Source organism: Netta rufina (assembly GCF_964035555.1).
Source record: "Netta rufina genome assembly, chromosome: 5".
Classification (NCBI taxonomy): domain Eukaryota; kingdom Metazoa; phylum Chordata; class Aves; order Anseriformes; family Anatidae; genus Netta; species Netta rufina.
In genome coordinates this window covers 50,423,574-50,439,688 of record NC_140128.1, presented here as the reverse complement: position 1 = coordinate 50,439,688, position 16,115 = coordinate 50,423,574, and the positions used below count along the sequence as shown (strand labels likewise).

The 16,115-nt window shown below is 39.3% G+C and overlaps 1 protein-coding gene across 1 annotated transcript in view; it reads left to right on the top strand.

The window, feature by feature from the left end:
- Positions 1-15,101, top strand: part of SYNE3 (spectrin repeat containing nuclear envelope family member 3) — a 54,167-nt gene extending 39,066 nt beyond the window's left edge. The window contains exons 15-19 of the mRNA XM_084288577.1: positions 144-267; positions 445-600; positions 1,872-2,021; positions 3,332-3,370; positions 14,879-15,101. Of these exons, the coding sequence (XP_084144703.1) occupies positions 144-267; positions 445-600; positions 1,872-2,021; positions 3,332-3,370; positions 14,879-15,073 (664 nt within the window). The 3' untranslated portion in view covers positions 15,074-15,101. The remainder of the gene's footprint in view (positions 1-143; positions 268-444; positions 601-1,871; positions 2,022-3,331; positions 3,371-14,878) is intronic.
- Positions 15,102-16,115: the final 1,014 nt, after the last annotated feature.

Genomic DNA, 16,115 nt, shown 5'->3' with positions numbered 1-16,115 from the left:
AAAGATGATGGAAATAACTGTAACATTAATAAATTGTAATAGTTTTATTTCACTACAGACATCCCCCATACCCCAGTCAAAATATGTGCATCTCACTGTTAGAGGTCTCACTGAACTGATACCTTTGATTTTGTGTTTTCAAGTATTCTCAGAAGGCGACAGTTAAATAGACCAGTGGCTGATAAGAAGAAGAAGAAAATAGCATCTGTGGACAGCAGACACATGTCAGGACCTGCATCCCGTCTTTTAGATCCCAACTATAAGCAGGTGAGAGGGGGACTTTGAGTCTGCCTTTGTTATCAGTTTCACAAGAACAATTTCATCGACTTCATTTGATACTATGGGTTATAAGCTTGGAGGTTGAGATCTTGCAATCAGGCCTTCAGAAGAAACATCTGACTTAACAGTAATGGATTATTTTGTTGCTGTTGTTCTGTAACCTAGGAGAGGATAGGAGAAGGACAAAATACAAGTAGCCACCTTGCGCTCCTACATGACTTTGAAGAGTGGTTACAAGGAGAAAACATCACACTGTTCAAAATTCTTGCTGCAACTTCATATTCCACAGAGGAAATCAAGGCACGCCGTAACAAACTGGAGGTTAGTTTTCCAGACAGCGATTGAAATGGTGGATAGTGATGGTGGATAGTCAGCTGAATATGAGCCAGCAGTGTGCTCAGGTGGCCAAGAAGGCCAACGGCATCCTGGCTTGTATCAGGAACAGCGTGACCAGCAGGGCGAGGGAGGTGATCGTCCCCCTGTACTCAGCTCTGGTGAGGCCGCACCTCGAGTACTGTGTTCAGTTTTGGGCCCCTCGCTACAAGAAGGACATCGAGGTGCTTGAGCGGGTGCAGAGAAGGGCGACGAAGCTGGTGAGGGGCCTGGAGAACAAGTCCTACGAGGAGCGGCTGAGGGAGCTGGGCTTGTTCAGCCTGGAGAAGAGGAGGCTCAGGGGTGACCTTATCGCTCTTTTTAGGTACCTCAAGGGAGGCTGTAGCGAGGTGGGGGTTGGCCTGTTCTCCCACGTGCCTGGTGACAGGACGAGGGGGAATGGGCTTAAGTTGAGCCAGGGGAGTTTTAGGTTAGATGTTAGGAAGAATTTCTTCACTGAAAGGGTTGTTAGACATTGGAACAGGCTGCCCAGGGAAGTGGTGGAGTCACCATCCCTGGAAGTCTTCAAAAGACGTTTAGATGTAGAGCTTAGGGATATGGTTTAGTGGAGGGCTGTTAGCGTTAGGTCAGAGGTTGGACTCGATGACCTTGAGGTCTCTTCCAACCTAGAAATTCTGTGATTCTGTGATTCTGTGAAATAAAAGCAACTCCATAAAGAATGTTATTTTAAAAAAGTACACTTCCTGCATTAGGAGACTCCAGTGCTACAGAGAAACTAGTAAGCTCAGGACTTTAGGACAAGTATTTTGCTCATAATAAGAAAGATCTGCCAGAGCCAGAGTGGTAGAAAGGAAAGGAGCAGCCTGGCCTGTAGATGTTGGACGGAACATTTCTAGCATGGTACAGCAAAGATGTTCATTAAAATAAGCTGATTTAAAATCAGTGTTTGGTATTTGACATTACTGTTTTAGATTTGTTTGAATGAACTAACAAAGCATGCTGTAAAAAATGAAACAAATAAAGATATCCAAAGCTGCATGGGTACTGCAGATGAGTGAACCATTAATTCAAGCCAAAAACAAAACAAAACAAAAAAAAACAAAAAACAAAAACAAACAAACAAAAAAAAAAGGATAGAAATAAATATGCTGTTCCAGAATACCCAGTAGTTTGATTTAGTACCACTGTTTTTTTAAGTGTTAGATTTTAAAAGTAAGATCTTCTTGAATTCCGAGTTACTGGTGTAACTTTGCCTGCAGAAACTGCAGGCTCGTGTGCCTGATGGTCAGCGTCGCTTTGAGGACCTTCTTCGTCTTCGTCCTGTCATTGGTGACTCTGAAGGCCTGGAGGACCTGCGTTACCGATGGATGCTTTACAAATCTCACCTGAAAGATTACACGAGTTTGCCGGTAGGTGACAGCACTCAATTTGCTGATCTCTGCTTTTGCTCATTCAGCTTGCTGCAAATTTCTAGTCCCAAATCACCAGCACAGTTATGTTTGCTTAATTAAAATCTTCCTTAGTAAATGCCATACAAGACAGAGCAAATATAGCTATGTATTTATAAACATAAGCATGAACCTTCTTGTATTAAAATAAAAGTTGCACACTAGTTTTTTCACGTTATAAGCAATGCTCTGAATATTTCTTAGAGTGGAAGGTTCCAAACAGAACAATAATTAGCCATTGTCAAAAATGCACACAATTGGGGATGGTGAGGTTTTTGCATGTGAGTATTTTGGTTATATACCTTGTTCTGGGCAAATGGATTTCTAGCTTTTTGCCCTTTCTCTGTACAACATGTTCTCTTGAATTATTTTTTTGAACAGTTCCTGTGGTAAGAATATATTCATTATTTGTGTCTTTCCTGCTAGAAGACAGTGATCAGAATAGCCACTGACTGAACTAACTCAGAAAGTAACAATGCACAGGAGGACCTTGTGCTATGTATGTCCTTTTTGAAACTGTCTTCATGAACTAAGGATGTAGAATGGGATAAGGACAGGTATTTTTAAAGAACAACTGCAATATATTTTAATGTGTGAACCAAATGTTTAAAGACTTTATAGAGTTATTACATTTCAGATATAATAAGGATGGCAATTCATCCCAATATGTAAGATATTCTGAGTTAGGATAAACATACATAATTATTAAGAGTTTTTTCTAACTTAACGTTGTCTGTTCAAAGTACCTTAATCAGAGGACTTGACTTTCCAGTTGTACATTTGACACTTTCTATACAGAACTTGAACACCTGAAAAAAATGAAACCCCAGCAAATTTTCTGCTTTAGGAAACCTTGGTTTCAAATCCAGAAATTACTTAAAACACGAATCCTTTAAAGTTCACAGAAGGTATTCATGACCTTTGCTAATCAAAAACATATTTCTTAGATTTCATTGCCACTGATTATAACGAGTAATGTTTTTTTTTGACCAAGACCTCATGTAAGTATAAGCATCGTCAATAGGTGTCAGTAAAATCAAACTTATTGGTAGGAGAACATTTCATCTGATTCATAGTCGAGAACCCAAAAGCATTTTAGCTTTCTGCCTAATATGTGTTAAAAAAGTCGTTAAAAAAAATCACCTGCTGGTTCACTCTATCCAGATGACCATGAATTTAAAGAAACATCCCATGTGAGGTGAATAGTAATTTATAGGCTCCACTGGGATCTTAAGTTCACATTTTTTTTCTTTTTTTTTTTTTTTTAACAGAGTATGAGATCTTCAGAAGAACCAGACAGATTCAGAAAGGTATGAGAGTTTCATTAAACTAATATACATATATATGTGTGTGTATATATATATATATATGTATGTATGTATATTTTACCAGACATTTCACAGATAATTATTTTAAATTATTTTTTTTCAAGATTTTTAATAACCAAATAATTTCAAGAATGTGTCTTAAAAAAATGAAGTTTTCTCTCCTTTTTTTTTTTTCTTTTTCTTTTTTTTCTTTGTCCATAGAGTCCATCTCCTCTATGCTATGCTATATGAACTTTATTCATTTTTTCAAAAGATACTAAGGAAGACTTAATATCTTTCTCTAAAGGATTTAGGGACTAAGTGCCTAAATAACCTTGAAATTGAGACTTCTGATTCCTTTAGACACTTCAGAAAAATTGCTTTGGATCATTGAGCTGACTTTCTTACTAATGCAGAAAAACAGAAAGTAAAGAGATTTGCCTAATATTATTAGACTAAATCCTTACTCTAAGCAGCAAAATTCCTCCTGTGAAGAGTTTCTTTTGGAAGTGATGACATAAGAAACAGAAGCAGCACAGCAGATGATAAGGACAAGCTTAAAGAAAACAAAATACTGCCAGCTTCTTACTTAACCTAAGAAGCTTTTCTGATCCACTTTTCATAAGTCAGGGAGTGTTTCTGTTGAGCTGGACAGTGCTGAACAGTCCTTTCTCTCTGTCAGACTTACTCTGTTTACAGAGAGATAGCTTCTACTTTGCACTGTTATCTCACTTTCCCTGTGTTTTCAGAAGGAATAGAATAAGGCTCTATTTGCCCAATACATGGTCAATTGGATGAATAATGTGTTGCATGAACATAATCACATAATTATCTTAAACTAAACCAAGCCCTTGATTTTCCTTGTTGCAACATCTCTTTTGAAAAGACCAATATTTAAAGTGTAATACAGTGCAGCTCTAGTATGGTGAGAAGTCGAGATTTCTTCATTCAGAGATATTCCTTTGATGCTCAGATGTGGAGAAGCAACTCCCATGTTTTTCCCTGGTGAAATAGTGACTTATTCCTGGTAGTTTTCACACATCACCTGAATAGTTTTGGCTACAGTTCAGCCTTCCCGAAAACCCCCAAAGACTTTCCATTCTTGCCTGTCTGGCTCAGCATTAGTTGATTAGTAATGCAGTAAAGCTGACAGTATTTTTGCAGATTGGAAAAATAATGTGACATCTTAATACTTGGTGTTGGCTGAACCAAACATTTAGTAGTGTTGCCTTTCCCTAGAGGGATTGTCCAGAAGACTGACCAAGGAATTCTCTGCTTTCATATGATTCAGTTGGCTAGAGTTGTCTGGGGAGGAGTGGAGTGAGGAATAAAAAACAAAAACAGTTAAAAAACAAAAACAGTTAAAAAAAAAAAAAAAAAAAAAAAAAACAAACCAAAGCAAATGAGCAAACAAACAAAAAATCCCTTTGGGCATCAGCCCATCTTCACTGAGCAATTAGCTGTCACTTTGTAATTCATCTGTCCCACCTGCCTTGGGGTAGGTGGTATTTGTTCTTCAACCTCTCTAATAGAGACTGAAATCTGCTGTTAATTTTCAAGGATACTGAAATAACATAATGGCAGACAGCAAACATTTTTCAATTAGGTCTACAGCAAGAGCACAAAAAAAAACATTCTCTGAGTTTTTAATAGCTACTGAACACAAAGAGAAACAGCTCGGGGTGAGAAGGATTGTAGAACTGAAATAACCCATAAGCACAAAGGAAATGGCTCCCATTGCACCACTGTTATGTGCCATTTTCCCCCAGCCAGTACAAATGTTGTTGTAACTTACACCTTAATCACTTCAGTGGGATTCTGCAGACTTCAGAGCATTCATTCTGGTTTTAAACTGTGTCTACAATCAGAATCCAAGTGCTGTAAGCAGAAGTGTCTCTTTCATTCAGGCTAAGGCTATTGTCAGGATGTGAGCCTGCTTTGACATAAGGTGGTTGAACACCATTTAGGAGAACCAGAAGATAATGTTGATCCCTTGTGGGTGCATCACTATTCAGGCTGAGAAAAGAGGAAAAGCAAACCAATTGCAGAACTGGGAGCTTTGCAATTTATTTTAAAATCCAATGTAACACTCAAAGTGTGATTAGAAATGAAAGATACAGCAAAATATTTTTGTACATGTATGTTTTGACTATCCTTTCAAATCCATGATGAAGGAAACCACTTGGAGTGGCTGATCTTGGGAGCTGGTATCTGCAGAAAGGACACCTGGTTGGGGACTGCTTCACTGTACTTGAAATATCCAGTGAGCTGGCATGCAGTGGGAGGTGGCAAATATTTAGGTATTTTGGGCTGAACTCTGCTTCTACAACATGAGGTCCCCAGTGACTCTGCTTGTCTTCCAAGTTTGAGTTAAGAATATTTTGCAGCAGAAAAAGATCAATCTGAAAAATGGGAAGACCCGGATGCAGCTGGTCTCATTCCATTGCCCTCTGATTTTATTTCCTTTTCTAGCCTGCACAGAAAAATGTTGGCCAGAATAGAGCCTTCTCCACATTTATTAATGGGCTTTTTTCTGATCATTCATCCTTCGCTGAGGACATGCCCCTAGCCACCAGTGCCCTTAAGGAACAGTATGGCCTAATGACTGGGATGTGAGCAGCTTCTTGTTGATTAACAAAAAACAGTTGCAGGAAATTGCACTGGCTGTAGTGAATTTTTAGCAGGTGCCAGTGACAGGGCAATGTAGATGGATATTTCTGCAGGGCACCTAGCACATTCAAGGACGTAATCAAGCAAATGCTTAATAGTAACTATGATAAATGTTACATTCAAAGGTTGGCTCTGAGTTAACTGAAAATATTCCATGGACATTCTTAACAGAAATAGGAAGTCAAAAGCTCGTTATTTACAGGTCTAGGTAGCACTGCTTGATTTATTTTCTCAAGTGCTCAGAGTAATTACACTTCCTTGCTACACAAAATGATTCTGGCTTTATTGTTTGTACAAACAAAATAATTAGAATTCATTACATCAGTGGTCAGCTAATTGCTTCCTTTGAGATTCTTCTAAGAATAATCTCCTATAACACATGGACAGAAGGAGCCTGTAATTTAATCTTATTTAGAAACACCATTGATCTGGAGTCAATCAAATTAATGCAGCCATTCAGGAAACTGTGCAAAGCAAGAGCTTGCCACAGCTTGTCAGGAAGAAAACAGTAATGCATTCTGCTCTGTCCAAGTGCAGATACAACAGGAATTCTTCGTGCAGAAACTCATATTACAAAAATGCTCAGCATCATATGTACATGCTTGTCTTAATGGTGCCTTTCTATTGAAAGTATGTGGACTGTTTATTTTCCTGTAGTCCTGCTGGGTTTTAATCACTTGAAATCTGTGAAACCTTCAGTGCAGGTACATTATTAGTAAAACGGAAAAGACTTGGTAAAAAGTATCTTTTCCTCAGCTTTTCTTATCTCTTTTGACTAAGGAAATGTTTTTGTGCTGAACAAAAAAAGGTTAGGTGTCAGCCAAGATGAAGCCAAAATGCTTCAAATTCAGGGCTGTGAGGGAGCCAAGAGCTAGAGCCCAGCTTGTCAGTCAGGCACTGAAACTTTGCTGTGACACTTTGCTTTCTCGTTCTCTGAAGAAATGGCCCATATTTTTTCCATCACTGTGTCTATACAGCTGTACCTGCCTGCTGTAGGAATTATAATATGGCCCAAACACAGGGAGAAGAGCATCTCACCATTCAGATTAACAACAATTCTGGCTGGACTAACATCACTCAGCAGTGGTGTTTGCTCAGAAAGGAAACTTCTTAGGGAGAAGAGGAAGAAAAAAAAAAGGAAAAAAAAAAAAAAAAAAAAAAAACACCACCAAAAAACTGAAGAATCCTGACCATTCCTCTTCCTAACTCTGACCTGCTACTCAGTGTGCTGGCCTAACAACATCGTCACCTGCTTTCTCCAACAGGTCCACAAACTTCCCTTCAGGTTACTGTAACTGAGACTGCCTGCCTGCACTTGTTTCTGTAGGTTCTGGGCTTTTCAACAATCCACATTGCAGACTTTCATAAAAGCTGGAAAAGAGGGACTCCTTGTTTGCTTCTTGCCTGGTTCTTCCATTGTGCTATGCTGATGCTCTCCCTCTAAAGAGGTGCTGGTACAAGATGGAGGAGACATTTTCCTTCCTAGGATGCCTAGTTCTCACCTTATGTTAACGTTAATATAGCTGACTATGTGATTGGTGGCCCCTTCTTTGTTAAAATGTTGAGTCCTACCACTTTGTGGACTATTTGCAGATTTTCACTGAGCAAATATCCTAGAATGATTTTCTTTCTCAGCAGATATAATTTTACTTACTAATTCAAAGGTATCAAGGGAGAGATTTATTGACAACAGCAGAAAAAAAAACAGTTTCCACTAGACACATGAGAAATATTTTTAAACTACTGTAAAAAGCACAGTAAGAGAAATTATAATAACATCTCAATTTTTTAAAGCAAACAATCACATTGTTAAGTGATTTAAATAGAATGCAAATATTCAAGCTGTGTATGATGACTGAAATTTAAGATAAATTTAATCTTGAACTGAGGGAAGTCACAGGTAAAGCAGCTGGAAACATGCATTGTTGATGGGATAGACCAATGTCTGAACTTAGTAACTCTTCTACAGCTTCAGATAAATGCTGTCTTTATTTCAGTTTTTATTCTTTCTATGCCAAATTTAATTAACTTTATATTGCAAGGCTGAGTGGAAGTTGCAAACTAGGAGTTGTTTTACTTATCTACCTTCCTGTAAAAATGCAGGATACTGATGTCTAATACTAAAATTTCAGGCATAATAACAAAAATGTAATCCAGTTTTCTAGCTGCCTAAGACTCTTTTTCCAAAACTAGTAGAGAATTGCTTTTAAGTACAAAATATATTTGGATAAATCATGTTGCTTATGAGTGTATTTAAGCTAGTGGTATATTTGTGGTTTTAATTATTCCATTTTCCCTTCATGATTTACTTGTCACAAATCATGATTAAAGTATGTATCATCTAGTAAAGATGAATTACTGTTCACCATTTTCCAACATCTTAATACATCAAAATTAAAACTGACTATATATGTTCTGTATAGATACAAGCAGAAGCATACAAATAAAAGCAACTTATCTTAATGATAGTTTAACATATAGCTTTGAGATTAGGAAAAATAAAACAATTAAACTGCAAAGATTTTATTTCCATGACAATAAATGTATCTTAAAGGTTAGTAATCACTGTGAATCAATGTTATTTGGCAAAACAGGAAAAGCTTGCTCTAAAAAGTTGAAATTGATTACCTCAAGTATCTTGCTAGCTGATTTTTAGAATAGTTACCTTAGGTAAGATGTTAAATGGCATGCTAAAAGCCTTGATTTAAATATCCTTTTAATAAAGTTTTTTTGAAGTACTTTTTTTGTCAGGGATTGAAATGAAAGTAAAGAACTACTATCCTTCCTTGATATTGACTGGATTTCCAGGGCACAGATTTGTGTAGCACTGGTTTAAAAACCTCTTAACCTGTTCTGAAATTTTTGCAAATGTGTGATAATTGAGGGACTTGGTGTAACTCACTGCCTTGCTGTTGGGTGTGAAAAAGTGCTTCAAAATTACCCAGCTGGAAATTTGGCCCTCCATATTCTCATAACATAGAAAAGAAAATTTTTATGACCCATTCTACCTACTGCTTTACTAGTCTTCCACAGTGCTTTCTGTCTTTCATCCCACATAAAACATTTTCTGGGTAAAGAGAAATCAGCTTCCACTGCTGGGACCAAACTGAGACTTTTTGTGCTTGCTTAGGTCTGGAGAATTATAGAAATGAGTGCTCCTTTAATGGATCAAGCTGTAGCCCTTGTCCTGTGACATGCTTATCCTAAAAGCATGGCATGTTGTTTATGCATGCAGAAGCTAACCTTTATAAATCTGTTTGTGTCACAGCAGCATATGGCACGGGACTTAGTTCTAAGCGACTTTGCAGCAGAAAATTGAAATATCTGCCATGCGTGATTGCTGAAATCTCAGATCCAAACTGCTGGCTTTTCCATGATTTTCGTTCCTTTTAAATCAAATGTTCATCAAAGATTCTAGTTAACCATCCATCCATGTTGAGGTACTCAGCATTTCCCCTCAGGGAGAAAACAAAAGCCTGTAATTTGCCTGTATACTTACTTATTCACATGCATGTACTTATCCTCTTCAAAACTGAGAAGAACGTTGAGGTTACGAAGTCAAGCAAACTGAAGATAGAAAATGTCAGAACTGAAATTGCTTGTGTGACCTCAGTTAACCTCCTTCAGCACATACGTTCTGGTAGACCTTTGTTAGATGGAGAATGATAAGCACAGGACTCTGAGGGGTCCCAGCCATCCTCACTCATTCCTCACTGCTGGTTTCCTACCCTGGGCAGTATTTATGTTTAGGAAAGCATGGTTCTGAACCCAGTGGCTCACTGTCCTTTTGCAGAGGCCTGATCGACAGCATTCAACACTTGATTTTTGCTCTGGTGTGTGGGAGTGAGCCAGCGCTTTTTCTTACAGCTTGCTGGATGCTCAGCTCTAGGGGCAGTGGCATCCAACTCCCCCACATTAGAACCTCAGCAAGAAAACAAACAATCAAAAAGTCCTCCCCTCTTGAAAAGACAAGCTGTGATTTGCAGTATTGCTTATCTCAGAGAGGGATATTCATGGCTCTGAACTGAGAACTGATGAGGAGCCCACCTATAAATGGTCCCACACAGAGGTAAAAGTCCATTTTACTTTGGTTTGAGAGAGGAGCCTCTGCTCCCCCTGGAGCTGATCTATTCTGGTTGGCAGTAACCTGCTTCTGTAAGTGGCAACTACATTTGTTTCTAGTGGTATCTCAAGCGGCAGAAAGCCATGGCCTCCCAGAGGCAACTGCTTTATCAAAAAAAAAAAAAAAAAAGGCAATTGAACATGATGATGACATGTTTCTATTTAGAAGTACGGTAAACTGCTGTTCCTGCCTTCTTGGCTGTTCTGCTTGTACTCAAAGGAATAACAAGGTGGCAGAAATGACACTCATGTAGGCAATCCCTTCCAAGGTCTATTCTTCCTATTAAGGTGTTCTTCCTCTGCCATTGCTACTGCAGATTAAGCCCATTGTGTTGTGATCTGCCCACTGGGGAGGTACAGGCCTGGATTCATCCTGTCTGAGCAGTGGGTTCAGGGCTTTCAAGTCATGCATGGTGCAGAGAGTACAGATGGGGACAGATTCTCCACAGGAAAGAACTAGCAGCTAGGTTCAAGGCTAACTTCTTCATGCCTCTAATAGTTGACCCGTGGAACTCCTTGTGAAAGGATATTGGACTTTAAAAGTCTGTGTAGGTTCAAGGAGAAGCTGGGTAAGGTACCTGGAAAATTTACTGAGGGTTAACCAGGTGGACAAGCTACATAGGCTCAGGAGAGTGCCAGAGCTGAAAGCAGTTGGAGGCTGAGGATATGAAGGAGTTGGTTCCTTTATCTATGGGGAGAGCAGGAGTTTTCAGATAGCAATACATCTCAGATATTCTCTCAGAGTGAAATGCTCTAAGGTCAGAGGAAGAAATGCAGAGCTGATTTTATTTCTCTACTGAATCAGTGATTCAGAGGTGCGGGTATGACTTTTATCGGACATGCTGGTGACATATAAGCAGCAGCAAAAACCCACTAATGAGAATGATATCAGATGCAGTATTCCTCTGCTCCTCATAGAGCCAGATTAACTGTGTGTTTCTGCACGTCCTGGAATGTGGTCAACAGCAAACCAGGGAGTGCACTGAATTTCAGCAAAGCACTTCAGCAACTTATAGAAGAATATTTTGTAGCAAGTTCTAAAGTGTTTTTCTGCTGTTTCCCATCCAAGCGATTTTTCATGGTGTGCTGGGTAAAGAGTTATTAACTGCAAACAGATTTAAGTGCTGAGGACTCCCTAGATCTAAACCGGTGCTTGTCATTCAAACACCCCAGCACGAATCAAGTACAAATGTGAATGTTCACAGCCAGTGCAGTTCGTTTGGTAACAAGCATGCATTTAGCATTACACAAAACACAGCTGTCTGCCTCTTGACAATCCGTGCTTCTCCTGATACGTCAAGGGATAAGGGGCAGAGAACAGACACTTATCTTTGATGGTGAACTTTAAAAGTATATTTTCATTTTACATATCGGTCTATTCCTTTTCCATGTGTGTTTCAAAAATGTCTTAACACTTTGGCTCGGTACCCAGGTATTCCAGCTGTTATTCTAAGATGGTGGAAATTAAAGTTCTGTTGACTTCAGTGGAGTTCTGCCAGTTTTCCTTAGAGGAGGATTTGGTTTCAGGGTATTTTGTGAAGCCTAGATCTGACACACACTCTGCAGACACTGTGGGTGCTGGGTAGCAGATGTACCGATGCCAGTAGCTGAAATGAGGGGAGAAGGGGAATTCCACTGTGTAGCAAGGTTTGTGGTTCCCACCTTTGATCTGACATGGAAATGAAATGATCAAGCTGGCTTTTGCAAAGGTGGAACTGCGCAGACTGTCCTCTTCTAACACAGAATGATGTGCTAAAGGGTTGGGACTGTGGTCCTGACTCTAGGTAGACTTGTACATTCCTGATCACTCCAAGTCCAGCATAGCAGAGGTTTCCACTTTGGCCTCCTCAATTCCTCATTGGTGCTATATTCTCAGGTCACTGCAGCCTGAAAGCATCTCTCTCGCAGTATAGCACTAAAAATCCCTAGCCAAACTGAAGTGCTGCTTTGTTCACACCCAGGAGAGGGAATCAGTGCCTGAAAGCTTCTGAGCTTTTTCCAACTGTATCATCTCCCTTCTTCAAAGTTACTGTGTCTCTCAAAATTTTCTGTCCTTAAATTATGACACCTCTAGCAGTGCTATCACCAAAAAAAATAAAAAATGAAAATAAAAATAATAGTAATAAAGAAACTGTTCCAGCCAGCCCAAAGCAACAGAATTACTGTAGGATTCGTGTGCACAATAGCAGAACCCGGATGTGTAAGTAATGAACCCATTTGTAAGGATATCATTTGAACTCTATGAATAAGTAGTTCTCAATCCCGACTTTATTTAGTTGTCTCTGTGCATAATCCTGCTGCAGACACTGTCGTTAATGGTAAATCTCCCATGGATTTCGGTGTGTGCAGGTTGGGGCCCTCATATATTAAGGGCTTATCATTGCAAATTTGCTGTAACCACCAAACTCTCACAGCTCTTGTGTGCCTCATCTTCAGCCCTGCAGAGCCATCATAATGTCATGTGTGTGATAGGAGAGGCATTTCCATGGCAACAAATGGAATCAAAAATACAGATTCTGACCTTGCTGTGTGATCAAACAAAACAGAGAAGCTGGGCAGCAAAGACAAAAGTTCATCAAACACAAGTGCCTACAACCCCAGCAAAGAGATGGGAGAGAAACAGCAGATAAATACAGTATATTTCTACTTCTCTGAAGTTCTGCCCCAAGGCACAAGTTCTTCCTCAGATTTTTCCAATGCTAGGATCTGCTGTGGTTAGCCTGAGTATCTTACCCTGCAGAAAGCTCCAAGGGTAGCTTCAAATGATAGCTTGCTAATAAGGCCATTTCATATTAATTCTTTCTGCAGGATAAACTTTGAAAGGCAGGATCATTTTACAGCTCCTTCCCATAGATCTTAGAACAGCACACTTGACAAATAACATTTCAATCTCATCTTATTTTTTTAGAGTTGCATTAACAGCCTTTGCTTTAGAGCTCAGGGTGGAGTCAGTGACTTGCTCTGAATCAAACATTGGATAAGGAAAAGAGCTGGGGTAGGAACAACGTGAGTGGCCTTGGCAGTGGGGCCATTGTAGGGAGACCAAGACAAACCTGAGTGGATGGACAGCTGTAAAGTTTTAGGTGTTGTTAGAAAGATTGGCTGTCTTCGTCACAGCTGAGTGTCATTTAGAGCTGAGCTTCCAATTCCCAGTTTGAGTTTGTGAGGACCTTTCTGAGACCCCTAGCCATAATGAACTGTGGAGCAGTCAGTCACAGGGTTTAACAACATCAGCATTAAACCTTGTTACATCTTCGTGGTAGAAGAAGGAGTGTGGTCTGTATTGTCCCAAAGTAGATGCAACTCCAGTCTGATCTTCCATCAACAGAACTACACCTGTTAATTAAAAATAAATAAATAAAAAATCCAGAGAAGATGAAGGATTTCATTTTCGAAAAGGGAAAGTGCCACTAGTACAGGTAGTTACGCCTTGTATTTTGGCTAGTTTTTGAAAACAGATCACAGTAGGAACAGATGACTCCTGTGATCCAGACAGGATGGTGAAGCCTTGATTGGGTGGGTAAATGCTAGCTGTACCTAGGAAGGTTTCCAAGCATGTTTACAGAGTCCCACTTGCACCCTGACACTTACTTGTTGACTTCTGGCGGTCCCAGTGCTCAGGGACCTGAGTTTTCATTGGCCTCAATGAGCAAGTTCCAGCTGAGACACTGTGCAGGTCTGAAATGATAGAGCAAGCAGCTCCTGCTTTGCTGCCTCTACCTCTGCCTAATACAACAACTAAATCTCATCAGCCATTTGATTGAATGGAAGCAAACGAACTGCATCTGAAGGAGGATTTCACAACATGAGTGTCTTGTGACCTGGAACCACAACGATATATTTGCCTTCATAATCAATTCTGTAAACATTTATATAGAGCTGCAAGAGACTGGGAAATTTAGAAAGCAGTAGAAGAGACCCTTAAAAATAGCAAAGAGTAATTGCCTTCCTTTACCATCATCCTGCTCCTTATCTTCTCTGCTGATGTTTCCCACAGGCTGTTCCTGATGGGGCTTTAATGGGACAAAGGCATTGCCTGTTAAGTCATACATCCAGCAGAGGCCAGGAGCCCTGATTTTGCTGTAGTACTGATATCCCCTGTGGCTTGAACACAACCTAAGCTCCTTCAAATTAACTTCCTTTTGTGGAAAACACAGATCCCACTGCAGCGGATGTTCTGTGTTGATACTTGTGATGTAGGTTGATACCTAATGCTGTAGCAGTATTAAGTGTTATTTTTGTGTTCTAAGCAAAAATCCATGTTTGATGAAATTAATGGGTTACTGAGTCATATTTTTCAGGATTCTCTTACAGATTGCTGATATTTGGGCTTTTTTTTTTTTTTTTTTTTTTTTTTTTCTTCAAAGCACACACAGTTCTGCTTATTGACAGGAGAGATCCAGGAATTCTGCCAGTGGAGATCTTGCTTCTTAATTGATATTTCCTGAATTCTGTAGCCCCAGATATGTTCCCTCCTGTTTGTGCTAATCCAGATTAAATTGATGAGGTTAACCAAACTACTCCTGACATGCACCAGCGTAAGAAAAATGATCTGACTTTTTTGTGTACATCTCTTCTGTGGCTGCTCAGCAATAAATGTTTTGTCTCCAATTCTTCTGCATCACATAAAAGTTTAAGATGTGCCTGGGTAGGTGTAAGAAGAACTGAGGCAGACTGCAATGCAGTCTGAGTTACTGTTTGCTTTATGTCTTTCGGAAGCGCTCTGGAGGTGTGCGCTCCTTCCTGCATCGAGTGTGCTGGGCAGCACTGCCACTGCAACTGCTCCTCCTGTTGCTTCTGCTCCTGGCCTTCCTCCTGCCCCTGGCAAAGGACAAGCACAGCTGCACACTGGCAAACAACTTCGCTCGGTCCTTCAACCTGATGCTGAGATACGAGGGCCCACCTCCAACCTGACTTCTTGGCGTGGCAAGAGGTGACTCAGAAATACAGACTCTTTTTTTTAATTATTTTCTTTCTTTCTTTCTATTTTTTTCCTAACAACTGCAAGTATTGTAGACTTTAGGGCTTCTAACAAGGCCATCTTATCAAATGGGTATATCACATAAATGCAGCATAAGATTAGTCCACATTAATCAAGTATTTGAGCAAAAATATTATTTTTACAATATTTTGTTATAACATTTATAAAGTGTATATAGAGACTCTGTATATGTGTGTATATATATATACAAAAAGTATAAATGCATATCTGTGGTCAAACTACCATCTCCATCCACTCATCCACTGTTTGGAGATAATCCTGCAATGTTTATGTTTATATCATCTTTCAACAAAGAACACTGAATGGTGGTGTTCTTGTGGTTGTTTTTGTTGTTGTTGGTGGTGGTGGTGGTGGTTTTTTTGGTTGGTTGGTTGGCTGTTTGTTTTTTTTTTTTTTCAATCAGATTTTTAATGTTTGCAACCAAAGTCAGCAAGTATGCGAAGTTGCAAACATGCACCAGAGCGTGAACTGGGGAGCAGGTAGAACAGAGTTGTGTTGGAAGACAGTGGTTGACATTCAGCCTGAGGAAAACTGGGACAATTCTATTTAAAATCTTGAACTGTTTTTCAGTATCTGGATGCAGGTATTGCAGAAGGTAATGGAAAATTTTCCACTGACTTAAATAGAAGTGGGGGTGGGCCTTCTTTCGTTCTCTTTTTTTTTTTTTTTTTTTTTTTTTTTTACCAGATTTCTTTTCCAATTACTGTGTTCTCCAGCCCACCTGAATCAGGAGAGGTAGAATACAGTAGGAGGAAAGCTGGAAAAAAAAAAAAAAAAAAAAAAAGACTTTTTTTGTTACATCTATATAGAGAATTTGTAAAATCAGGTCATAATTTTCTGAACAAATTTGTGAGCACTGAACAAAACCTTATATTAGTGATTTTGTCTTGAAAAAAATGGTGGAGATTTTATTATTAATATTATTATTGTTATAACTTTATAAAGAGTCATTTG